Below are 27697 nucleotides of genomic sequence, written 5' to 3'. Positions count from 1 at the left end.
CATTTGATCCTCACCAATGTAATCCTTACAGTCTTTTAAGGCCTAGATCAACTCTCACCTCTTTCAAGAAATCCCCCTATATTCCTCAAGTCAGGATTTATCTATCCAATGATAACAATGGTAATAACAGCAGTTTGCATTTATTGAGTTCTTACTACACCAGCCACTCTACAAGTAGCATTTCATTTAATACTCAAACAAAACTGCAGAAGGTAGGCAATAACAAGAATTTACTGAAAGCCTGTTACATTGTCCCTATCTTCATGACCCTCAGAATTTTGCAGGAAGAGGCCCAGGAAAAAATAATTACAACACTAAGTAATGCCTGCAACAACAGGATTAGTTATAGGAGAATTCCAAGACAGCAGTAAAGCTGATTTTGTATCAGAACCAGTACTCTTAAAATAAAATCCTAACCGTCTAATACAGCCTTTAAGACCTTGAATGGTACAGTTCCCGCCAGCTTCGACCATCTACCTCACCATTCTCCCCATTCAGGAAAGGCTTCCCAGACGAGGTGTCTTTGACTTGACCCTTGAAGAATGAACAAAGTTTATCAGGTGACCATAGTGGGAAGGAAATATTAGGCACATGCAATGGCAAAGAGCATGAACATATAAGAAGTCTCTTATCAGTGAACGGTTCTTTGTATTTGAATGTAATGTATACAGAAAAATAGTACAAACTGGAAAGTCAGGTTAGGGCCAAACTATTTTATACACCTACAAATTTTTAAGTGGAAAAATAACATCATCATATCTGAACTTTTGGAAAGAAAACTCTGACATTCAACTTTCAGCCAGAGACTAGAAATAGGAAAGTAAGTGTGGAAGACACAATAACTTATAGTAATAGTAGTATTTGCAGTAGTAGTAACAGGTATATAATCTTGCTTAAAATCCCAAGAGAGATTTCTGTGGTGGAATTAACAATGAACATCTTAAGCAAAATTAGAAAAAAAAAATTAGAGAAGAGTCAGAGCACACAGTGAAGCAGGAAGGCACCAAAAGCAAAACCTGTATCTCTTTCATGATGTAGGCAGACTCATTCTTAAATCCTATCTACAGTATTTTTCTACAACTGAAATTGCTTTAGCACTAAAAACTTATACAGGGTGACCCAAAAATCATCATACATAGGGAAAATGGGAAGTTATAGCTAAATGTACCTTCATTTACAAAATATTACAAAATTTTAAAAAACTTTTCCTTTGCATGGAGACTTTTGGGACACCCTGCAGACTGCTCAATTAGTGCCCACTTTTTCAGTCCCTCAAAAAAATTGTTATTAAAAATAACAATTACTTCAACTCAGTTAATTACATTTCCTGGAATGTATCCAATGACCAGAACAAAAACACGCCAATACATATGTACAAAAGGTTTCTGCAGCATTGATTATAACAGCAAAAAACTGGAATGTTCAAACTCATGTCATGCAGGAGACTGAAAAAAATAGATTCTTCCTGTACCAGTACATACGAATAAGAACTGTATGTACTACTATAGGAAGTTATCTAAAATACGTCAGAAATTGTTTTGTTTTCTTTTGTTTATTTCAGAATATTATGGCAGTAGAAATGCTTTATTTACATGAATTGCTTTTATACAATTTGAGTCAAAGTTATAAGAGTTTCCATCACCCATATAGTGTGCACCGTACCCACTATGTGTGAATGAATTTACTCATCCCCTCCTCCGCCATCCCACCTACCTGATTTCCCTTAAATTGTACTACCATAGGTGCATGAGTGTTGATCTATAAGTTTCAATTTAGTAGTGAATACATATGATTTTTCTTATTTAATCTTGTGACACTTCACTTAAAAGTATGGTGTCCAGTTCCATCCAGGTTGTTACAAAAGGTATTATTAGTTCAGGATTCTATTTTATGGCTGAGTAATACCCCATGGAATGCATATACCACAATTTATTGATCCACTCATGTACTGATGGACACGTGGGTTATTTCCACATCTTGGCCCTTGTGAATTGTGCTGCAATAAACAATTGAGTGCAAGTGTCTTTTTATAGAACGTCTTTTTTTCCTTTGGCTAAATACCCAGTAGTGGGATTGCTGGATCAAATGGTAGGTCTACTTTTAGTTCTTTGAGTTATCTCCATACTACTTTCCATAGAGGTTGTACTAGTCTGCCAACAGCACATAAGTGTTCCTTTCTCTCTACATTCACGCCAGTATTTGCTGTTTTGGGACTTTTTGATAAAAGCCATTCTCACTGAAGATAGGCAATATCTCATTGTGGTTTTGATTTGCATTTCCCTAATGATTAGAGATGTTGAGCATTTTTTCATATGCTTATTGGCCATTAGTCTATCTTCCTTTGAAAAGCTTCTGTTCATGACTTAAGCCCACTTTTTGATGGGCTTGTTTGATGTTTTCTTCCTGATTAGCTTGAGTTCTTTGTAGATTCTGGTTATTAGCCCTTTATCAGATATATAGCATGCAAATATTTATTCCCATTTTGTAGTTCCTTGTTCACTCTATTGATTATTCCTTGGCTGTGCAGAAGCTTTTTAATTTAATCAGGTCCCATTTATTTACTTTTGCTGTTACTGTGATTGCCTTGCGATCTTCAACATAAATTCTTTGCATATCTATAAGAGTTTTTCCAAACTCTTCTAGAATTCTTATAGTTTCATGCCTTAGGTTTAAGTCTGTTATCCATCATGAATTAATTTTTCTGAGTGGTGACAGATGCGGAACCTGTTTCAGTCTTCTACATCTGGCTATCCAATTTTCCCAGCACTATTTATTGAATAGGGATTCTTTTCCCCAGTGTATGTTTTAGTCTGCTTTGTCAAAGATCAGATGGCAATATGAGGATGGTTTTATAAATGCGTTCTCAGTTCTGACCCATTGGTCTAGGTCTCCGTTATTGTACCAATACCACGCTGTTTTGGTTACTAAGCCTTGCAGTATAGTTTGAAGTCTGGTAAAGTGATGCTTCCTGATTTGTTCTTCTTGCTTAAGATTGCCTTGGCTATTCAGTGTCTTTTCTGGTTCCATACAAAGCATACAATTATTGTTTCTATATCTGCAAAAAATGATGGAGGTACTTTAATGGAGAATGCATTGAAGCTGTAAATCACTTTGGGTAGTATAGACATTTTAACAATGTTAATTCTGCCAATCCCTAAGCATGATATACCTTTCCATTTGTTTACATCCTCTGTGATTTCCTCCCTCAGTGTTTCATAGTTCTCCCTATAGAGGTCTTTCACCTCCTTAGTTAAATATATTCCTAGGTATTTTATTTTCTTTGTTGTTATTATGAAAGGTATTGAGTCTCTGATTTGATTCTCAGCTTGACTGTTGTTGGTGTATAGGAAAGCTACGGATTTATGTACACTGATTTTGTAGCCTGAGATTTTGCTGAATTTATTTATCAATTCCAGGGGTCTCTTGGCAGAATCTTTGAGGTTTTCTAGATAAAATATCACATTGTCAGCAAAGAGCAATAGTTTGACCTCTTCTTTTTCCATTTGGATACTTTTGTTTTTCTTCTCTTGCCTGATTGCTCGGGCTAGGACTTCCAGCACTATGTCGAACACAACTGGTGACAGTGGGCAATCTTGTCTGGTTTCAGTTCTAAGCAGAAATGCTTTCAGTTTTTCCCCATTCAGTATGACGTTGGCTTTGGATTTGTCGTATACGGCTTTTATAATATTGAGATATTTTCCGTCTATGCCTATTTTCTTAAGAGTTCTTATAAATGGGTGCTGAAATTTGTCAAATGCTTTTTCTGCCTGTATTGAGAAGATCATATGGTCTTTGTGTTTGCTTTTATTTACGTGGTGAATCACATTTATAGATTTGCGCATGTTGAACCATCCTGCATCTCTCGGATGAAGCCCACTTGATCATGGTGGATTACTTTTTTGATGTGCAGCTGAATTCGGTTTGCTAGGACTTTATTGAGAATTTTTGCATCTATATTCATAACAGATATTGATCTGTATTTTTCTTTTTTTGTTGTGTCCTTTCCTGGCTTTGGTATCAGGGTGATATTGGCTTTGCAGTATGAGTTGGGGAGGATTCCCTCCTTCTCTATGTTATGAAATAATTTTACAGCATAGGTGCCAGTCCTTTATAAGTCTGGTAAAATTCAGCTGTGAAACCAACTGGTCTGGGACTTTTTTTCATTGGGAGATTATTTTCTTGCTGCTTTAATTCTGTTTCTTGATATTGATCTGTTCAGGAGTTCTAGTTCTTTCTAATTGAGCCAAGGGAGGTCGTGTGTTTCCAAGAACTTATTCACTTCCTTATCGTTTTCAAGTTTATGTTCATAGAGATTTTTATAGTGTTCAGAAATATTTTGTATTTCCATGGTATCCATTGTAGTATCTCCTTTTTCATTTCTGACTGAGCTTATCAGGGTCCTTTCTTTTCTGTTTCTTGTTAATCTAGCAAGAGGCCTGTTGATTTTGTTCATCTTTTCAAAGAACCAATTTTTTGTTCCATTAATCTTCTGTATAAATCTTTTGTTATCAATTTCATTTAGTTATGCTCCAACCTTAGCTCTTTCTTTTTTTCTTTTTGGTTTGGGATTGGTTTGTTCTTCCTTTTCCAATTCCTTGAGACAATTCATTAGATTGCTGATTTGTGATCTTTCTGTCTTTTGGATATAGGCATATATGGCTATGAATTTTCCTTTTAGGACTGCTTTTGCTGAATCCCACAGATTTTGATAACTTGTGTCCCCTTTGTCACTTAGTTCAAAGCATCTTTTGATTTCCATCTTAATTTCCTACTTGACCCAATGTCTATTCAGCAGTAGGTTGTTTAATTTCCACGACATTGTAGAGTTGAGCATTTCTGTTGGAGTTGATTTCTACTTTTATTCCACTGTGGTCAGAGAAGATACATAGTATAATTTCAATTTTTTTTTTAATATTTGAGGCATGTTATGTGGCCTAGGATGTGATCAATCTTAGAGAATGATCCATGAGCTGATAAGAACAATGTACATTCAGTGATTTTGGGGTAGAATGTTCTTGTGAGGCCCATTTGTTCTACAGTTCCATTTAAGTCCATTGTTTCTTTGCTTATTTTCTGCTTGGAGGATCTGTCCCATTCTGTCATTCGGGTTTTGAAGTCCACGGCTATTACAGTGCTGCTGTTTATCATTTTGCTTAAATCATTTGGGTTGGCTTTATGAATCTGGGTGCACCTGTGTTAGGTACATAAATATTTAGGACTGCTATGTCTTCTTGTTGAATTGTTCCCTTCACCATTATATGATGACCATGTCTGTCTTTCTTTACTTTTGATGATTTGAAGTCATGTTATCTGATATAAGAATGGCTAAACCAGCTTTCTTTTGGTTTCCATTTGCATGGAATATCGTTTTCCATCCCTTCACCTTGAGTCTGAATGACTCCTTATGGGTTAGATGTGTTTCCTGGAGACAGTGGATACTTGGCTTTTATATTTTTATCCTTTCAGCCAGCCTATGTCTCTTGAGCAGGGAGTTCAAGCCATTCACGTTCATTGAAACAATTGATAAGTAGGGTAGATTTCTGTTCCTCCTATTGAGTAGAATTTTATTGCCTTATCTCTTGAGTCACTGTGGTATCCAGGCTCTGAACTTTAGCTTTTGGGTGGTTTTACACTTGTGGGCATCTATTGTACTGATCCATTTATAATGCAGCTGTGAATACTTCCTGCACATCTAGTCTTTACACATTCCCTCAGTGTTTGCTTATCTGAGAAAGACTCTATTTCTCCCCCATATAAAAAACTTAGCTTTGCAGGATGTGAAATTCTAGGCTGGTCATTATTCTGTTTGAGCAGACTGAGAATGGGGCCCCAATCCCTTCTGGCTTATAAGGTCTTAGGTGAGAAGTCTGCAGTTAGTCTGATGGGTTTGCCTTTCAAAGTTACTGCTTCTTTTGCCTTATGGCTCATAGGAGTGCCTCTTTCATGTTAACTTTGCCCAGTCTGATGACTATCTGTCGTGGTGATTGCCTCTTCACAATGAATCTCCCAGGGGTCCTTTGAGTTTCTTATACTTGGATATCTAGATTTCTAGCAAGGGCAGGGAAATTTTCTTCAATTATTCCCTCAAATAGGTTTTCCAACCCTTGTGTATTTTCTTCTTCACCCTCAGGGATGCCTATGATTCTTTTGTTGGGCCTCTTTACATAGTCCCATATTTCTTGTAGGTATTTTTGTTTTCTCTTGTTTCTCAGTTCTTTCTCTTCGACTGACTCATTTAACTCAAAGGTGTTATCTTCAAGTTCTGAGATTCTTTCTTCGGCCTGTTCTAGCCTATTCTTAAAACTTTCCACTGTGTTTTGTATTCCCTTGAATGAAGTTTTCATTTCCAGAGCTGTTTCTTTTTTTTTTTAATAATTTGATTGCCTTAGTAAATTTTTCATTCATTTCCTGCACCGTTTTTGTGCTTTCTTTGTGTGGGTTTCCATTTTCTCTTGTATTTCATTAATCTTCCTTACAATCCATATTCAAAATTCTTCATCTGTCATTTCAATCTTTTCATTTTGGTTAGTATCCATTGGGAGGAAGTTATTATTTTCTTTTGGGAATGTCTTTTTGCTCTGATTTTTCATGTTTCTGGAGTTCTTTCACTGATACCTTCTCTTCTGGCCTGTCAGTTAAGGCCTGGGGGTGCTAGGCCTGACTTACAGGCCTGTCTCCGGGTCCCCTAGGATCAATCCCTCAGTGTGCCAAGGAGAGGAATGCTGGTCCTGAGTAGCCTATGAGGTGTTCTACCAGGTTTGGTGTACCTCTCGGGTTACCTCTGACCTGCAGTCTTCACCTCTTCCCAACAGTGTGTAGTGAGTTAGGTCCCCTAGCTTAGTCTCAGTGATGGTGGGTAATACTTGTGAGTGTGAATCAGCCATATCCTGTTTGCTTGAGTTGGAAGATGCTATGATGGGCTATATCGTTGTTCTCCCTGTCATTGGTTTATGTTTGTGTGACAGAGCCAGCTGCCAGGATGTTCTTTTGTGTCCATGGTAGACTATGGTCCCCTAGGTGGAATACATGAGGGCCCTAAGCTTTAGGATGGATCCTACTGCTCCAGGGAGTTTCTTGATTTCCACCACCACCAACGCTGGGGAAGAAGAAGGCAGTTTGTGGCTAGCTATCAGATGTTCTTTTTAAAAGCTGGGTGCAGTGGCTCATACCTGTAATCCCAGTACCTTGGGAGGTCAAATTGGAAGGATTGCTTGAGGCCAGGATTTCGAGACTAGCCTGGGCAACATAGTAAGACTCTATCTCTATAAAAAATAGAAAAATTAGCCAGGTGTGGTTGTGCACACCTGTAGTCCTAGCTACTCAGGAGACTGAGGCAGGAGGATCACTTGAGCCCAGGAGTTTGTGGTTGCAGTGAGCTATGAATATGACACTACACTCTAGTCTGAGCAACAGAGCAAAACCCTGTCTCAAAAAAGAAAAGACAGGCAGGAGTTTACACACTCTAGTTAATATAGATAATTTTAAAAGATCTCCATGTAAAATTATTAAAATTAGAGATCTGCCATCTAAGGAGCAAAATTTCTATTCAATCGAAAATTAACTTATGTACATTTCCTGATTTCCTAGGATAAAAAAAGACTTTACTGGATAAAAACAATGATCTTTTAACATGTTTTTCTTTTTTTTTAATGTTTTCCTAATATTGGAGAATTATCTATTTAAACAAATATAAAATTCTTAAGCCACTAGTAATTTAAAATTACATACCCTTTTTAAAGTTTTTTACCTTAACAGTAATATTGTGGTAATGTACATTTGTACAGAACTTTACAGGTTACAGAATGCTCTGACATCCATCATCTTTGTTTCTCACAAGAAAACACTGATGTAGGTAAGGCAAGTAATATGATACTGGATCCATTTTAGGATTAAGAAGCTGGAGTTTAGAGGAGTTATACAATGTACCCAAGGTTAAAGAGCTAATAAGTAACAATCCTAGCACTGAAGCGTGGTCTTAACTGCTCCACATCCAAAGGTCCCTCTACTAAACCACACCATTACAAATAACCACTGTTACAATATGCTATGGGTCAGGTTTATGACAGGGAAGAAGGGCTCACTACAGATCTGGCAGTAACAGGCAGTCAGCCTGGAGAGGAATGTACAACATAAAAATAAAGTATATGACAGTGGGCCTGGTCCTGATGAAAGGGAAATAGAACTGGGAGAAATGCCAAGAAGAATAGCAACAAAGGTGAAAATTGGGCAACTTACCAATAAAGGAAACCAAGGAAATACGTTTGTAAGCTTAATTTACTTAGTTAAGGTAGAAGGGATAGTCTATTCAGGGTACTATATTGTAATGTGCAAAAATCATAAAGTGTTTATTATCCAATCAAAAGATTTAGAAAAGATGTAATGGAGTGTAACGTCTATGATGTATTTAATCAGAGATTAAGATGTGGCAGCACATGATTGCTATGAAAAATTCTAATGGTCTAATCCTACAATGCATGGTCATGTTAATGCTGTGGCTCGCAACTTCAACAGGCAAGAATTAAGTACACACAGAACTCAGTCTCACTCCAACGGAGACACCAAATAAGGAGGAAGAAGTATCACTTTCTACACAAAAGGACTCATTCTTCTAAGATTCTAATACAGCAACGAACCATAGTACCTGTTAAGGGTTAGAAAATCGTTGGAAGAAGAGATTAGAAACACCAGAAATAACACCAGGGTCGAGTTATCCGGGTCTAAAGGGAACCTTAGGTGTTTAATCACATTGAGTAGACTTTTCAGGAGAATTCTTAAAGCAAACATTTACTGCTGACATAGCAGAATCAGGCTCCTTGAGAAACATCAACCCTACTGTCCCTTACTGTGACAGAAGGAAGAAAGAGTTGGGGACCCAAGAGCTTTGACTCTCAATGTCACCAGATACTTCCTCCAAAGTTTAATGTTCCTTTTGAGGGTATTTTAGAGGTTTGCTGTTGTTGTTTTTACTATTTTTTATTCCTCATGTATTTGTTTATTTTTTAGGTTTAGTAAATATATAGAAACATCTGTTATTTTTTGCCTGTCTAGCACTCATTCACCCTTCTACTAACATACTCTGATTTCCCTTTAGGAAATCACTTCTTCCCCATCCTCAGATCATATATTTCTAATAGTCAACTCTATCCTAGCTCCAGGTTGGACACATTACCTAGGTCTAAGCCAATTGCCACATGACATTCCAATAGCCACAATGATTTGCTCAAAGAAAGGCACATGACCCATTCAGAAGCACAACATTATCACTTGTTTCTTCTAGATTTCAACTAGAAAAGTATAACCAAGGGAACTGCTGACAGCCATCTTGTAACTATGAGAAGAGAGTCTGTGTAACAGTGAAATCAACAAAGAAATACTAATATCAGAACAAAGAGATGAATTCAAGTAATTCTTTTCATCCTAAATCAAGCGATGCAGGAAGCTAACTCTGCAATGATTTTTAGTTATGTGAACAAATAAATTCCTTCTTTGACTTAGCTGGCTTAGGCTGGGTATTCTGTAACTTATAACCAAGAGTTGAAACTGAGCAGTAAACTTGAACTTAATACTAAAGAGAGGGAAAGCTCCTGGAAAATAAGTTTATATACAACACAAACCACTAATTCCAGAAATGCTAGAGGTTATTTCCGATACGTATTTTACTAACAACATGAGATCTCTGAAGCTGATTTCTATTTTCTGCTCCCAAACAAAAGGGATACAATTACTGTGGGCAGGGGAAGTAGAACAAATATGTCTTTTAAAAGGAACATGCACAGGTTTTTTTGTTTGTTTCCTGTTTCCTTTCATTCTCCTAGTACCACCTCCCCTCCAGCTAATAAATGTTCATGTCAAAATGTATTAATATTGCATTTAGAGTTGTCATTTTATAGAACTCCTCAAATGTTTGTGTGTCCATTAGTTTTTATGATAAATGATATCATCACACATAACAGTGACCAAAACTCCTTACTGAAAAATCAATGGTTTAAAGAAACTTGAGGAGTATGTAGCTATCTCTGAAATACTTAAATCTCAAAAGTCATACTTAACTTACACATGTAAGACTTTACCTGAACATTCATCAAGCTTCATATTCTAACTTGTATACAACCAAAATTTCTCCCCCTCTCTCTCCTTCTCTTAGGAAAAAAAAATACATATATCTAATGCGGCCCTCAGGTATTCATGATGAGGACAACAATCTAGGAAAAGAGAAGAATAGCTTACTTAGTAAATCCCTTCTACCCCTCATCATTCTATCTCATACCACCCAAAAGAAGAGTGTTGAAAATATAAAATACCCAAGGTTTTAAATAAAAAATTTATTCTTCCAGAAAAACACAAATCTTCTGTTCAACACAAAATACATACATTAGAAAAAATGACTGGAATATTTTAACTATACAAGACAGCACAAAGAGGTTGTCTTTCATGAAATCTGGATTGCACATGTCTGGCAAGAAAAAAAAAGATTAATAATCTATCACAAAGCCCCACAACTAGTGATTCAAAATGAAAGCTTTCACTACTTACACCATATGTAAATATACATATATACACGCTGCTTATAATCCCTTGATCTGCAGAGAAAGAGAACTGATACTCTACTGTGAAAATGGTGAGTGGGCAGACATTTTAAAATCCTTTCCCACATGAAAAGATTCCTGAAAAAGAGATCAGAAGACAATAGAAAAGCACTCAATATATATGGAGTTATAAATCCAGTATGATCTAGTATCTATTACACAAAGGGGGAACATGCAACAAAGTGATTAGGAAACTCAAACATGAAATTAGTCGAATAACACAGAGGCAAATATAAACCCCAAAGGGCACTGTATGGAACAGAAATCCACACATATCAAAAAGATGCCTGTTATTAACAATGATATAATATCAAACTTTTAAGCTCTAAATCTTAATAATCAATAATTAAAATTTGATACACCTTCACCAAGAAAAAAAAATCTGTTTGAAGGAGCACATAATTAACATCAAGGCAGAATTTTTTTAAAAAATACAACAAATCAAATGTTTACTATATAGGCTATGACATGCAAGGTATTAATTCTAAGGGCACTAAGATAAAATATCCTAGCACATTTTGAATTGTCACTGCCTGAGTCTTTTAAAGAAACTGTCACTGTACCTAAAAACATAAGCTCTATCTTATGGAATGTATACTTCCTTCATTAACAATGATAATTCAAAGGACCAGTGGTGAATGACAGAATTCTGTCCTTGGTTCCATAGCCTTCTGTATTATTCTACCCAAACATAACTTATAAATAATGTTCACCATGCAAAGACACTCTCATCTAAGTGAGATGATAGGATGATGATGACAGTATCAAAAGCAAATACATATAAGGCCCTCCATGTGCCAGGTGCTATTCTGTCAATTAAATACATGTAATCTTCAGAACAACTCCATGAAGTAGGGTAGTCTTATTCCATCTAACAGATGAAGAAACTAAGTCACAGGGAAGTTAAAAAAAAAAAAAAAAAACACTTGCCCATGTTCACATAGCTAGCATGTAGCAGAAGCAGGATTCAAAACCAGGCAGTCTGGCTCTAAATTCTGTATTCTTAGCCACTATAGCTCAATTTTGCAGTTACCTATAATTTCAATTCTTTCATTCCCTGTAATTTACTTTGCCTCTCTATGGTTCCATTTCTCATCTGGAAAATGAGTCAATAATAGTTCTTACCTCATAGAGTTCTTCAATCCTCATGAGGACTAAATGCAACAATAAATATAATTTGTTTTTAAAAAGTAGCTGGCACATAACAAGTACTACATAAGTCTGTTTTTATTATATCTACCAAATGTCTGTCACTGGAGTTGAGAATCACTGTTCTAAAACTAACAATCAGTGAGAACCTACTAAGCAGAACGGTCTTAATGTATCCTTTACACTTCTAATGAAGCGGTAACTAAAGAAAACTGTATTTTCCCGATTATTTCCATTATAAAATAAACCCATCACCAGCCTTCAGGAAAATACATACAAATCATTTAAGAGTTGCTGCTCTCTTCAAGTCTGCAATTTCCTCTCCCTTATTTTGTGTTCCCTCACACCCACCTAGTATCACAGAAATATCTCATTCTGGTAAAGGCAGATACTAAAAATTTCTCTTATATACCAAACAGAATGTTTATATAAGTATTAAGGCACAAAACCTATTTGGTATTTTAATGTAATTCTCATCTGTACAGCTAGGTGCTGGGTACTCTTCAACCAGAATACTACTCTCAGAGCTTGGCTTCACCAAAGAGCTACAAAGTATAAAGACTGAAAGACCCATAGCAATCCTCTAGTCAGAAACTAGTGCTGATCAACATTTAAATTTGTTTCTAATTTTCTGTCATGACAACATTCTTGCACAGGTCTCATTGTATAACTGTGCTGAGACTTCTCAAAGGTACAGAAGGAGGAAGAAAACCACTGGATGGATCCTAGAGTACATATATATTCAACAATGAGAGATTATTAAATTACTCCTCAAAATAGTTGTACTAATTTAAACTCCTAAGAGTATGAAATTATATACAGTATACATGAGACAAAGGTGGGGGGTACCCACTGATTCAGAACTAAGAACTAACCTGAATTTATAATTTGTTTAGTTATTTGCCTCTCCTACTTCTGAAACTCCATTAAACTGATTATAAGAATGTTTTTTTAAACAAAATAAACTAATAATAAAGGAATCAGCACAGGACAGTATAATAAATTTGGAAGCATTTGTATGGAGAGAGTCACAGCCAGAGCAGACAACGAAGGGATCTGCAACAAAAGAAGTGATCTAACAAGTAAACCCCACAGGGGCTCCAAGCTTAGAACCAAAAATTAGGGCGAGCAAGAGTGAGAAGGGTGACAGAAAAGGTAGTTAGCTTTTCCATGGAAGCTGAAAAAAAAACAATGGAACAAGAGTTGGCTCCTTGTCCCCAGTCTGCTCCTACTGCCATGTACATATAGATTATATGCATTCTGCATTTATCCCCAAACCAAAACAAGAGGGTGTTCCTCTCTAAAGAAACTGAATAAATATCCTTTGTGGGCCTTTCCCCATCAAAACCAGCTCTCAACCCATTCACCCTAACATTATGCCTATCTGTCAGAAAGTATTCATTGTCCCAATGCTTCCAGTGAGAGCTGGTCAGCCTTCCTGTCCCAAGGGCAAGACGGAATAAATAAAACAAGGAAATCAATAACCCCAGATGAAACAGAGATGATTCAGGAAACAGAAAATAACTTTTTTAAAAAACCTATTATTCTTAAAGCAATTTGAAAAGCTTTTGCATTCATGTATCAGCATCAATGGTACAGAAAACAAATCAAAACGAGTTTTTATAAATTAAAATATAACTGCTGACATAAAAAGTTCAGTTACAAGAATCAGAAAATAAAATAGAATAAACCACCCCCATTCCCCCCAAAAGGCAAAAAGATGAAAAGTCTAAGAGGTAAAAAACAAATAAATAAATCCAGAAGAGTCAACCATCCAATGAAGAAAATAGAAGGGGATATTATCAAAGAAATTTTTCCAAAGCTGAAGAAAGTGTTTATATTAAAAGGAACTACTGAATGCTAAGCATAACTAATAAAAAAGACTCACACCTAGGAACATCCTTGTGAAATATCATGTTCCCTGTGAAATATCAGAAACATCAAGATGAAAAAAAGTCCAAAAATTTCCAGAGGGAGAAAAACTTACAAATATTAATAAATATGACCCTGACAGGCATTAGCTAAAACAACAGCAACTCTGGATGTTAGAAGATAATACGGGGATGTCTCAAAGCTCTGAGAGAAAATTTTCATTGTAAAATTCTACATAGGCTAACTATTAACCAAGTATAAAAGCAAAATAAAGATATTTTCAGATACACAGGGACTCAAATAGTTGACCTCTTATTCTTGTATCATAAAGAAGATAGTTTAGGAAGACTACAAAACAAAGGTGAAAACCAAAGAAACAGGAAATATATAAGTAAATGGTGGCACTAACCCAGGAGTCCAGTGAAAAGAAATTCCAAGGATGCAGCTGTACAGCAGACCTAAAAAGCAATGAGTCCACATTAGAACAAGAAATCAGGAAGCTCCAAAGAAAGTCTTCTCAAAGAAGAATCACATATATTCCAGGAAACAGATAAAATGAGTAAGAAGCTAGAAGACATTAGCAAAATGATAAAGATGCATATGCCGCTTCTCTTAACATGGAAAAAAAATAGGAAAAACAAAAAATTTTGTAACAACGTGACCCTAACATAGATCCATCATTCTAAAATGTGGCAATGACTTTGAGCAATTGATTAAGTGTGAAAAAAGTAAATCCCCATACTAGAGGTATGACATTGGACGTTTAGAGACGGAAATATAATTTTAGCATATCATTGTTTCTTCTTCCAAGATGATCTTTGCCCTTTCTTCTCTGACTCATTTATTCATTCATTCCTTCAGCAAATATTTACTGAGCATTTATTCTAGAGGCTGGAGATAAAACAGTGAACAAATAAACAAAATCCTTGCCCCTCTAGAGTTTATATTCAATGACTCCTACTCTTTCAAAAATCTGCTAATGGATTTTCTTACCAATGAAACTTTCTCTCAACTCGTAGGCAGTGCTTCTCCTTTTTTCTTCCTAAAGATGTCTAACTCTTCATAGGATAGAATTTAGATTTTTACATAGCTATTACTTCATCTAGTATGTGAACAATGCAAAATACCAATATTTGCAACATTTACTAGAGTTAACTGACAATGACAAATCATTTGTCCCAGACCATACAGCTAGTTTGTGGAAGAACCAAAACTAAAATCTACAGTGCTGAAAGCCTGGGTTTGATGCTATTTCTACTACACTAGGTTGAATTAAAATAAGTGGTCAAATCAAAAAATCGGGAAGAATAACCTTACTTTCTTAGAATGTTTCCAAGTATACAATAAATGTCTAAGACATAGACTCTACTTCTTCCATACGTCAAGACACGACTTTACAGTTACATAAAGATCATTTTGAAAGCCTCTAATCAAAAATATAGCCTTTTAAAAGTTTCAGTTTCAGAGTTGTGCATTTCTACTTTACAGTATATATTTGAAATGCATAAATGTTTCAGCATTAAATGGCATCTGATATAATATAAATTGGCTTTTTAAATATTTCCTCACATGGAATCTTCAAAAATTATTCCTATAAATACATTGGACTTTTTATTCTTTTTTAACTTGAAAACACCTAACTGCTCACAAAAAATCATGCTTACATTAATTTACACTAACAATAACAACAAAAAAGCTTTCTTTTTCATGAGCCAAAGGAAGCTTATGGTTAAAAATTATCAAGATATACATTTTTAAAGATAAGCAAAAAGAAAAACACATTAACATATATCTTTTGTAAGAATCAGGGAACAAATGCAAAATTCCTTTTATTTTATGCATAACTACTTGTAAGCATACTTTTTATGGATTGTCTTTAGTATATGACCATATCTGTTTAATAATCCACATGAATACTAAATAGTATTATAGTAGCCATGTAAATTATAACTTATCCACAAAAACATAACACTGAATAGATAGGTAGGGTCATTTTATATTCACAGGATAAGCAGCCAAGGAATTGATCTTGTTTCAGCTCAACATTTATCAACGGCTTGCTAGGTGCCAGTAGCTATTCCAGGCACTTGGAATATTTCCAAGACGAATATACTAAAATACCTAACCTTGAGGACTTTACAGTAGGTGAAGACAACTGCAACTACTCTTCTCCCAAACACTAAAAGCTGACTAATTAAATGTGATTTCCAAGTATAAGATATCATAGCTGGGTTATCTGCAAAGAGGTTTCACCAAACTTAAACAGTGTAAAAAAATCAGTTAATAAATATATGATACCAAGACTTGAGTTGTGTGTGAATCTGATCACAGAAATCAGAAATTTAAGTCACTTATACTACTTTATGGATCCCCAAATACTTATAAACCAAAAGAATTCAATGAGTAACATTAATAACTAAATAGTGACTTTTACTCGTAATGCAACCAGGAGAGTCAGAGAAACTTTTATCATCCACTGGACTATAAGAGAGTTTCACTTTCATCCTAATTCTAGTACCACCACAATTACTATTCATTACCAGGTTAAGTGCCAACTCTGTGATATGTCCCATATTAGGCATCAGCACTTAAATAGACACACTCCCCACTCTTTACTACTTAGCCTCAATCATTGGGTTATGCCTAATTAACTCCCAAACTTAATTCTATGCCTTCATCTTCTCCTATATGTTTCCCAAAAAAAAGTACAGATAAGATTTTGAAGGCCCTTTTTTTAATATCTATGCTGATAGTCAGATAATTCATTTCATGAACTTTAAAATAATATGAAAACTACTCATATAACAAACTGTCAAGCAGTCCTGCAAATAGATCAAAAAAGTCCAAAAGCAGCAACAAAAGGCAAAGAAGAGGCACAAAAAGGAAACAAAATAGCCAACACACATATGAAAAGGTACTCAGCATACCTAAGAGTCAAAATAAGCAAAATAATAATATTAATAATAGTAAAAATTATGATACTAGCAGCTAGCATTTATTGTGCTTTCTTTATGTAAAAGTGAATATGCAACAAAAACCCAATTAATTAATTAACAAATTACTAAACAGACAACAAACTACCTCAGAAAATCAGGAACTTTTCAAATAAGAGGTAATATTTTAAGGTGGGTGGGCCTTTGTTGACACAAATTTAGTAGGCAAAGGCAGGGGTGAGGGAGAACACTCAAAAGTAAGGGAGAAGACGAAGCAATAGTATACACAAAATCACCAAAATATGAATCCAGTTCTTATTCTAAGAGCCAGTTCTTATTGTGCCGCTGAAGATTCAAGTATATGACAAAACAGTGACAAGTTATGAAATTGTACAGGTAGGAAGGAAGCAATATATAAACAGTGTTTATATTTTCAGCTAAAAAGCACTGATCTTAAATGTTTTTTAAATGACATACAACTTAATCAGATTTGTATTTTCCTGTGCTTTTAATTTTCAGGGAAATATTTGATTAAAAATAAAAATATTAGGCCAGGCGCAATGGCTCATGCCTGTAATCCTAGCCCTCTGGGAGGCCGAGGCAGGTGAATCGCTCGAGGTCAGGAGTTCGAGACCAGTCTGAGTGAGACCCCGTCTCTACTAAAAATAGAAATAAATTATCTGGCCAACTAAAAATATATATAGAAAAAATTAGCCGGGCATGGTGGCACATGCCTGTAGTCCCAGCCACTCGGGAGGCTGAGGCAGTAGGATCGCTTAAGCCCAGGAGTTTGAGGTTGCTGTGAGCTAGGCTGACGCCACGGCACTCACTCTAGCCCGGGCAACAAAGTGAGACTCTGTCTCAAAAAAAAATAAAATAAAAAATAAATAAAAATATTAATAACTTTAAATCAAGAGCTCTTTATCCCTAATGAGACTTTTTTTCAAAGACAAGCATAATTCTTTAAGTATTAAAGACCATTAAGTATATTACTTAAGTGGTTTTCCAAGAGTCATTTCTCTGAAAATAAAAAATCTAAGACCCATTGCCAACTCTCTAAACCATCACTAATTTTGCTTCTTATCTATAGGAGGATTCACTATACGTAAACATGTACATATAGTGTAAACATGTAAATTACAGTCAGTTGAGATCCAAAAGAAAAGTCTCTAATGATATTATCAACCTGTCCATTCCTCTGAGAAAGCTTACTATTAAAATGGCTATAATATACTGTGTATATAAAACCAAGTGAACTAAGTTTCACCTCTCAGGTCTGAATAGGATTATGTTGCATCAGAGCAACATCTATCTGTGTGTTCACTTGAGCTCCAATTCAACCTCATTCTCAATCTATATTTTACTATTTTATTAACAATTTCAAGATAAGCACAAAAATAAGAATTTCAGTAATCATGTTTTTATATCACTTTTTAGATTTATACAGGTTAAACTTGTTAAGAAAGTTTTATATCCACAGACCATACATAAATTCATTTTAGTGAATATAATCACAAGAAAAGTCAGTTCAAGGGCTCTACTAAACATACCCACATAACTGAGAGCCAAGGAGATGCAAGCAAATGAGTAAATTCAATGGCTGAGAAGTCCACACCAAGAACAGACCCCAAACACAGAGCATGGGTTTCAGGGACAACATAACTCCTAAAAATGACTAAAAAGATTAAAAGGAAAAACCAGGGTATTAGGCAAGAATCAATATAAAAAAGTCAAATAGGATCTTATTAATCGAGTTTCAAGAAGAGTACTTACATAGGAAGTAAATAAGCAAATAACTAATCAGTAAAATCAAGCAACAGGGTCAGAGGGGGACCAACGGCAAAGTTGACTGAATAATATATAAGAATAGCATTCTTATAAACCACCATTAGACAACCAGATAACATAACAACAACAAAAAAAGACACCATTCATGACAGCGCTAAAAATGACAAGGCCCCTAGAAACAAATCAAATTTAAGATGTGCAAGATTTTCAACAAAATTTTAAAAGGCATTTAAAGACATCAAAGAACTGAATATAAAGATATTCTATGATCATGGATGGGAAAATATCAATCAACCCAAATTAATCTATGAGTTAAATGTGATTCCAATCAAAAACCCAGCAAGACTTTTTGTGGAACTTGACAACTTAATCTAAAACTTACAAGAGAGATCAAGAAAACAAAGACAATTAAGGGAATTGCACCCCAAAAATCAAACATGCCATATAATTAAGAGCATATTTCTGTTGTAGAAACAGACAAATAAATCTCTGTTAGAACAGAGACCAAATATAGAGCCAAGTTTAAAGGGAACCTTAGCAGAGTAGGCTTATAAGTTAGTTAAAAAGGGATAGCTAATTGTGTTATGACAATTAGATTTCTACACAGAAAAAAATAAAAATACTGTATATCCCTACCTCACATCATACAAAAAAGTAAATCCCAGATAGATTAAAGACTTAACTGTTAATAACATAACTTAAACTGTTAGAGTTCCACTTCTGGTAATGGTGAACTAGACAATTCAGACAACTCTCTTGCTAAAAGAACTAAGTCTGGACAAAATATATTTAAAAATCTGTTTGAAGGCTAATGAAGATACAAAAAGCAGTGTCTTTTGTCTGGAAACAAGATATGAGAAAAGAAAAGAACCAAAGAGGTGAGTCTAGCTATATTTAGGCCACTTTTGCTCAAGAGGCATCTGTGGATTACTGAATGGAGGTCAAGAGGCCAAGAAGCTGAGCAGAGCTTTTGAGTGACTTACAAGGCAAGGCAGTCAAAGATTAGAAATCAAAACCTACCAAGAAGTTGAGAAACCCTAGAACACCAAAGGACTATACCCTAGATATAAAGGGGGATTAGCCTCATAAGTACAGTCATGCATCATGTAACAGGGATATGTTATGAGAAATATGTTGGTAGGTGATTTCATTATTGTATGAACATCACAGAGTGTACTTACACAAACCTAGATGTTTTATAACTTATTGTTCCTAGGCTACAAACCTGTACAGTACGTTACCATACTGAATACTGTTAAGTACTTGTGTATCTAAACATATCTAAATATAGAAAAGACACAGTAAAACTATGATATTATAATCTTATGAGACCACCAACCTATATGTTGTCCATCACTGACTGAAACATTATGCATGGCATAACTGTACTAAAGCCCAGATTCAAATTATTTCTAACCCTGATTGGATTAAGGTGATCCAGGATTGCTAGGGGTAGGCAGAAGATAGAAGCAAGCAAAAACCTTACATGGAACACATCATCATTCAGAAGTTCAAATAATCTTTACAAAGTTTAATGCAATGTCTAGCACTCTAGCAGAGACAACCAGACATAGACAAAAACAATAAAAACCAAGAGAAACAACATATAATAAAAACAGACCCATAGGAGATTAAGACAATAAAATTATCAGACAAAATTAGATTATAATTAATATGTTCTAGGAAATAAAGGACAAGGAATAGCTTAAAAATGCTAAAAGAAACTGCCAAGCTAGAATTTTTTACCCAGCAAATATTTTGTTCAAAAATGAAGTAAAATAACATTTTCATGCAAAAAATTGAAACCCTGTCATCATCATACTCACACATAAGGAAATACTAAAGGACATTCTTCAGGCAACTGGGAAATGCAGAAACGAATAAAGAGCAATAAAAAGCACAAATATATGGGCAAATGTAAACATCGACAATATAAAACAGTAACAAGAATTCCTTGTGGTATTTAAAATGCATACAGATTTAAAAAAAACACAAAGCATATAACAAAAAAAAAAAGAATATATAAGCCCTAAAAAAAAAACTTGCCATATTCTTAGGAAAAGATTGTTTTGTGACCATGAAAACAACTACTCGAGTGAGTTTTACACCTGTTTAATAGATCAGTGATGACTGTTTCACTAGTCATATTTTTGAAAGCCAGTCAATCAGTAATAGCCATGCCTCTGAAATTCAGACAATCAAGATTATCACTCTAGTGAACATTCCCATAAAATGATCTAATATTTACAATGTCTAGGTATTTAAAAAAATGGGATGATACATATCCTTATATTGCTAACCTTAATAATAATGGTACTCTTTTCAGATAATAAGTAAATGAAGAAAAATGTCCTCACACTGGAAAAGAAAGGTATAAATATTCTTGAAATTTAACAGGAACTGTCATCAGGCAACACCCAGAGACAATATACCTACAGCTCCTGGTCACTCTCATGTACAGCTCTGGGTTCTTTTTCATATATGGAAATTAGACTCTTATCATGCTACCCAGAACCAAGGATAACTGTTCTGTGAGAGTAACAATTAGGCTATTCCAAAAGTATGACTCCCCAAGATGCTCAGTGGACTCTGTCTTCTAAAACAAAAATTAAGGGGTAAAATCTTTCCTTTGATACCTTGTGAAGGAGATTCTTGAGGAGAAGTATAGTATACCTTCACAGTTCGTAATCATTGGCAACAAGAAATAAACTACTTGGCTCAAATACTTTTCTATCTACTCAAAATGGTAACAATAATACTTCAAACCAAGAAAATAGAGATGTTTAAAATTTTCCATTTCACACACTTTTACTTCACATTCCTACTAGACAATTTTAAATACCAAATGCACTGAGTTTAGCCGTGAAATGATTTTAAAACACTTTAAACTGGAGTATAATTATTTTCAATTAAAGAATTGTTCTGCCACTCAAGAGTCATCTGATTTACATAAATGCTAGTTAAGCACCATAAAAATTCCAAAATATATAATTAGAATGTCACAGATCACTTAATCCATTCTGTCAAAACAGGGATTATTTTAACTTCTGTCTCACCTCCCTTAAAAGAAAGCCTATTTATTTTCTCTAACAGGAAAAAAAAATTAGTAAAATAAACTTACAACATACTTCCCCAATCAAACTTTAAAATGATTCTGGTTAACCACAAATTGACTAAAGTAATTAAGTATTTTTTCTGAATGTATTTTACTAAAACATGCCTGACAACATATAATAATGTCATGTAGTAACTGGGTTACCGTTCTACAGAACTACAAATTATTTCACCAATTATTCTTCTTACTCATTCACAGATAAAGAGGTCACTTTGGTCCTTATAAATGATCCAAATAAACTAGATGTACTGCTAGCCTAAAGTAAATAATTTTATAAATAGCTATTCTACTTAGGGTTAAAAAATAACCATAAAAAGCTTTTATCAAGTAACACATTTCACTAAGCTGGGTTCACAAAAATAAAATATATATATATTTATACTTATAAATAAATATATATATATGTATATCTTCTACCTCTATCACTTTCACACATCCTGACAGTATTTGGGAAAATAAAGGAAAAATTTTTTAGAATATTTTTTAAAATTCAGAAACATATAACTTCAACTGTTACCTGCCATAAATTATAATAGAGGTAACTTAAGAAAATACCATGAACGTTATGAACTTTAAAATTCTAGCCATAATTTATTGAACTCACATAATAAACAACACGCACAGATTCCAAACGAAGAAAAGTATTTTCATAGTTTCTCGGTGACTTACAAAAATTATTCTAATAAATAAATTAAACAATTGTACAATTCCTAAATTTGCCATAAAAAGATATGTAGCTGGTTCTCATATCTCCTATTAGATCTCTTTACACCATTTAAGATCTTTTTCCACACTAACATTTTCTTTGTAACAAAATACTACCTAGTCAGATTCTAAAATACAAGTGTTTAGAAATGTGATTAGCAAAACAATTTTAAAATACTTACTGTCTTGTTTCGTAATCTAATTATGTCCGAGACAGAGCCAGCTCCACAATACTCCATAACAATCCAGAGGTCTGTGTTCTTAAAGTAACTGCCATAGTACTTTACAACATATGGGCTAAAGAAAAATACATAAACAATTAAATTTAGTTAATCCCCAAAGAAAATCTTTTTCTTAATCCCAATACAAAGTATTTTCAACATTTCATAATGTTCCAATAAGTAAATGCAAATGAGTAAATTTCTATTGTATATCTAATTGTCTACATCTAGAGAATATGAACTGTGTATAATTAGGCTTTAATTCATGGATAAAATTTAACAGGATTACAGAAGAGGCCCAAATGTTTTGAGTGATTCTGAAGAAAATAAGGCTTCATTTTGGCAAAGGACTTACTACTTAAAATAAGGAACAAATAAAAATATTTTCCTTTAAACAAAGCATTTTAAACATAAATCCCCTAAAAGAATTTGCAGTCAAATATTACCACTCAACTTTAAAGTACTCTATATTTCAAAGAGGCCAAAAAAAATTATTTCAAATTTTCTTTCATTTTAGTCTTTGAAAATTCTGGAGAAAGATAATTATAAATTTTTTTTGCTTAAATTCAGATAATTAAAATTATTAACAAAGTATTTCTGAAGTTTTACATCTTCCAGAGCAAAATAAACTATGTTTGTCACCAAGTTGTTTTCAGGAAGATTTAGAAAGGAACAAATGATCATCACCATTAATATTTACCAAGGATAAGCTACATATGATAATGCATTAGAAATCTTACCTAACTCAAAGAGGCAGAGTATCCATATTCAGAGAATACATGAAAATATACAAGGTAGCATAAACTAAGTAGTACACAATCTAAATGCTACAAGAGCTCAAAGGAGGAAATGACCATGGTGGAGACATCAGAGAGAACTCTGTGGAAGGGCTGAGATTTAAATGGGATTATGAAAAGAAGTTAGAAAGTTCCAAAATATGGGTGAAGAGAGATATTCTAGAAAAGGCAAAGGCCATGAACAAATGCATACAAAGAGAGAGGAAAAAACCAAGTATGGAATGTTTAGGAGACAACTCCTTCAGTAGATACTTTTATCTAGTAGTAGCTACAATCAAAAATAGTAGCTATTTTCCTAGTCACTAATGTAAGATGAATAAGACATAGGAACAAATAAAAACAAAACAATAAAAAATTTAAAGTAAAAGAACACAAAGAGAAACCACCAAAAGAAGAGGTCAAGAGGAGACTTGTCAGGGAAGACTTCTCAATAGAGCCTTTATAATTTTATTATAGCTAAGTCTTGAAGTCAAAAGTAGAGCAGGTTGATTGGAGCTTAAGAGCCTGACCTAAAAAGATGGCTATAGGTCTGGAATTCAATCCCATTTAATCGCTACTGGTACTCATTACCTCTTGCACAGACTTGTTTCCCAACTGGTCTCCTGTCATAGTTTTCTCCCCCACTATAATCTATGCTACATACAGTTGACAAGGTTATCTTACTTTAAAACAAAAGTAAAATAAGCTGATCATATTGTTCTCCTGATCAAAAAAAAAAAACTCCAATGGCTCGCCATTACCCAAAGAAATAAGTCTTACCTGTTGCATGTCACATTCAAGACCTTTCAAAGTCTGCCTCATTACCCACATCTCCTATTACTTCCCCACAGCTCACACCTTAAATTTCCAGACATACTTAGCTTTACTAGGTGTTGGGAATAGAAAGTACGTTATTAGAAGTTCATAAAAGTCCACTGAACCATTTAAGAAAAGTGCTTGTTTACAAACAAATGAAACTAACATATACACTTAGAACCTCAACATATGAGAAACATAAAAAAGTTTTCTTTACATACACTTCTTTGAGGTATGAGTGTCTGTGTGGAAACCTTTACAGCGACTTAGACCTGGTTGTGCGTCAGAACTACCTGTAACCCAGGCCCCACACCTTTGAGGTTCTGATTCAGCATGTCTTTTAAAAGCTCTCCAGGTGGCAGATCCAGAGTTCATTCAATCAAAGGCACAGTGCTGGGCACTGTAATAGGTGCTAATAAATCCCTCTCTCAAGGAATAAGAGAAGAATAAAGATAGTAAAGACATTTCAAAGGAAAAATCTACAAGACTTAGTATCATCAGAAGTATGAGAAAAAGGAATAAAGATGATTCTCAGTTTTGTTGTTGAAAGACTAAGGAGATGATGATGCCATTAACGCAACAGGAAAAGGCTTGCCTAGAACAATCAAAGATTTGGTTTTAGAATGTTAAAGTGAAGTTCCTACTGGATACTTCAGTTGAGTTGCCCAGATAGATAGGAATTAGAAATACTCATTAGTATTTGAGTAACCACTATATGGCAGGATCCAAGGACACTGAGTAAAACATAATGCCCAAACTCAAGGAACTTAAAACTCAGGTGACAGAGAATGCAAGTAAACAGTGCTTCAAAGAGAAACCTGGTTAAGAGTTTGGAGGCATAAACGCTAGCCAAAACATGAAGGACTCTGTAAGACCATCCTCAAGAGAGTAGATTTATCTAGGCAATGGGGATCCACTTATGTATTTTAAATAGGGAACAGTTTCATTAGATTTGCATTTTAGAAAGATTGCTCTAGCTTCAAGGAAGAAAATGGATTGAAGGAGGCAAAAATTAAAGACAAAGTGAATCAGTAAGACACTATTGCAGAAATCTGAGCAAGAGTTGATGAACAAAGGTTAGAAGAAGAATAGGTAATATTTGAGACGCTGGCTTTTCTAGACAACATTCAATCAAAATCTCTAAAGTACAGCACTAGTAACTGAACTATTTTTAACCACAATAATAAAATAATACTAGCATCAGGAAAGTATTAAGCACACCTGATGAGCCCAACACTATACTAGGCTCAGTCTCCTTTCAACATCAAACTGTTGGGAACCCCATTCTCATCAAGTTACCAAATTAATATCAAGGTCTGGGAAAACTTTGCAATTATTAATATGTACTTTGATCTAGGAGCTGAAGAATGTATTGTTTTTTTCTATAACCACTTGAATTTCAAGTTATATAGCCTTTATGAAAAATATGTAACATAATTTAAATATTTAGTATACTCTAAAGAAAAGCAAAACTGAACAGATCCAAGCAGTGAAGTTCTACTAGGATTACTCAGTTACTTCATTTGCCAAAGAGCTTATAACATATGATTTTTTTTATTTGAGACAGCATCTCGCTCAGTTGCCCAGGCTAGGGTGCAGTGGCATGATCATAGCTCACAGCAACCTCAAACTCCTAAGCTCAAGCAATCCTCCTGCCTCAGCCTCCCAAGCAGCTGGGCCTATAGGCATGCACCACCACATAGCCTAATTTTTCAACTTTTTTATAGAGACAGGGTCTCACTATGTTGCTCGGGCTGATCTCAAACTCCTGGCCCCAAGTGATCTTGTCACCGCAGCCTCCCAAAGTGCTAGGATTACAGGTGTAAGCCACCACACCCGGCCACATATAGATCTTATATAACGTTGGGAGGGAAAGTTTGCCATGAATCTCTTATTAACAGGGTTGTGATTTCATTAGGGGTGACGAAGTGTCCAGACTCCCCTAAGTTACCAGCTATAAGTTACCACATGAGGTAATTCTGGCAAATAAGATTTAGGCTGAGAGTTCCTGGGAATGCCCCTTCCTGCTGCTTCCTTTCTTCCTTCTACCTGGAATGTAGACATAAGGCTGGAGCTATAGCAGCCCTCTTGTAGCCAAGAGATAATAAGCATGTGGACAAAGGCCATATGCTAAGCATGAGAGAGTACAAGAAAAAAAGCCTGAGACACAGATGCTACTTTTTTGCTGCTGTACCACCAGCCCTACCTTCAGACCTTTTGCTAAGAGAAAATATTAAATCCTTCTGTGGTTAAGAAACTATAGGGTAAACATAGCCCTAATTTATATACTCTGCATCCCTTATAGAATAAATCTTAGGCTACTTACATTGCACATAAGACCCTTCCTCCTCAGTTCCTTTACCTATACAACCTCATTTCATACCAATTTCTGTCCCATACTTTCCACTCCAATAATTCTAAACCATGTCAGCACAGCACATACCAGTAAGCCGTCTTTCACCTTTCTACCTGTAACTCTTTACTCTCTCTCATTGCTCCATTCCTTCAGCATTCCAGACTTTCTGACTCCATGGGCTGAGGAAGACACCCTGCCTTCTTGTTCTCTCATCATCCCATGCACCAGTCAGTACAGTGACTATGCCATATCAGAGCTATTTGTTTATATATTTGTCTTCCCAACTAGACTACTGGCCCCTCAAAAGGAAAAAAAAATATCTTAAGTTCTTTCGGTATTCCTAAATCCTGGCACAGAACCTGGTCAACTAGGGATACTCAGTAAATGTTTGTTGAATGAATTAGATTTACATAAAACATGACTATTTTAATCAGCAATGATTATATAATATAGACTGTTAAATGAACCCCTTAACATCAAAAAATCATTTTCACCCATAAATTTGTTCTGAAAATAGAAAAAATACTTGAGTATTTTCTTCGCAACCTGTACTTTCATAACATCATTTCTGCTTTTAAGCAGAAGAGCTACAAAGAGCTGTAAGTCCTAAAGACAGCCCTACAAAGCTGTCCTCAACTTCCTTAAAGGATTAGTCTCACTTCCAACAGGAAGTCAGGAAAGAAAATTAAACGGATGACCAAAGAATACATTTTATTATACATTATTAGCAAAACTCATTAAAATGAAGGTAAACAAAGAAAATAAGGTATCTTCATACCTGTCACATTGCTGCATTATGGAAATTTCTTTGATTATTTCCTGAAGATCTGACTCAACAGGTACTTGTTTAATTGCGACAACTTGACCAGATTCCTTATGTATTGCTTTAAATACACTTCCATAAGACCTAAAAAAAAAAAAACCAAGACATTATTGTTTTCTTATCAAACATCATAACTATTACATAAAAAGTCAATGAGTTTTTTGTTCATTGTCTTTTCTAATTTAAAACACCATTTAAGTGGTAAAAAATCAAAGTAAACAAATAATAAGAAAAGTTAATGAATTGTATCTTAGCTTCATTGCTTCAAATACAGACTTAAAGTCAAGTTAATATATAATAAGTTGCTATTATTCTTATGTATGAAAGAAACAGACTTACGGTTTGTCAACTCAAATAAACACAGCATTAAAAAGATACAAATGGAAATTAAAAGAATAAAATGTACATCAAAAATAGCCAAAGTCTTTGCATTCACTGAAGTACAGGAGAAAAAAATAAATTTTAAAAATATAGCCAAATTCTCAAATTAGGAGAAAAGGCCAATCTCAAGCAAAACAATCGCTAGAATACCAAAGTCCCACACCCTTGTTCAGAGT

General features: G+C 34.7%; 1 protein-coding gene across 3 annotated transcripts in view; it reads right to left on the bottom strand.

Moving 5' to 3' along the window:
• STK3 (serine/threonine kinase 3) overlaps window positions 1-27697 on the bottom strand; it is a 277013-nt gene that overhangs the window by 217163 nt on the left and 32153 nt on the right. For all 3 annotated transcript variants that reach the window (XM_045560703.1, XM_045560704.1, XM_045560705.1), the window contains exons 3-4: window positions 27096-27224; window positions 22331-22445 (exon numbers count right to left, since the gene is read on the bottom strand). In XM_045560703.1, the coding sequence (XP_045416659.1) occupies window positions 22331-22445; window positions 27096-27224 (244 nt within the window). The remainder of the gene's footprint in view (window positions 1-22330; window positions 22446-27095; window positions 27225-27697) is intronic.

The sequence above is a fragment of the Lemur catta genome, chromosome 9, assembly GCF_020740605.2.
Source record: "Lemur catta isolate mLemCat1 chromosome 9, mLemCat1.pri, whole genome shotgun sequence".
NCBI classification, from domain to species: Eukaryota; Metazoa; Chordata; class Mammalia; order Primates; family Lemuridae; genus Lemur; species Lemur catta.
Note: the sequence above shows the minus strand (reverse complement) of the source record. Positions and strands in the feature narration are given on the sequence as shown.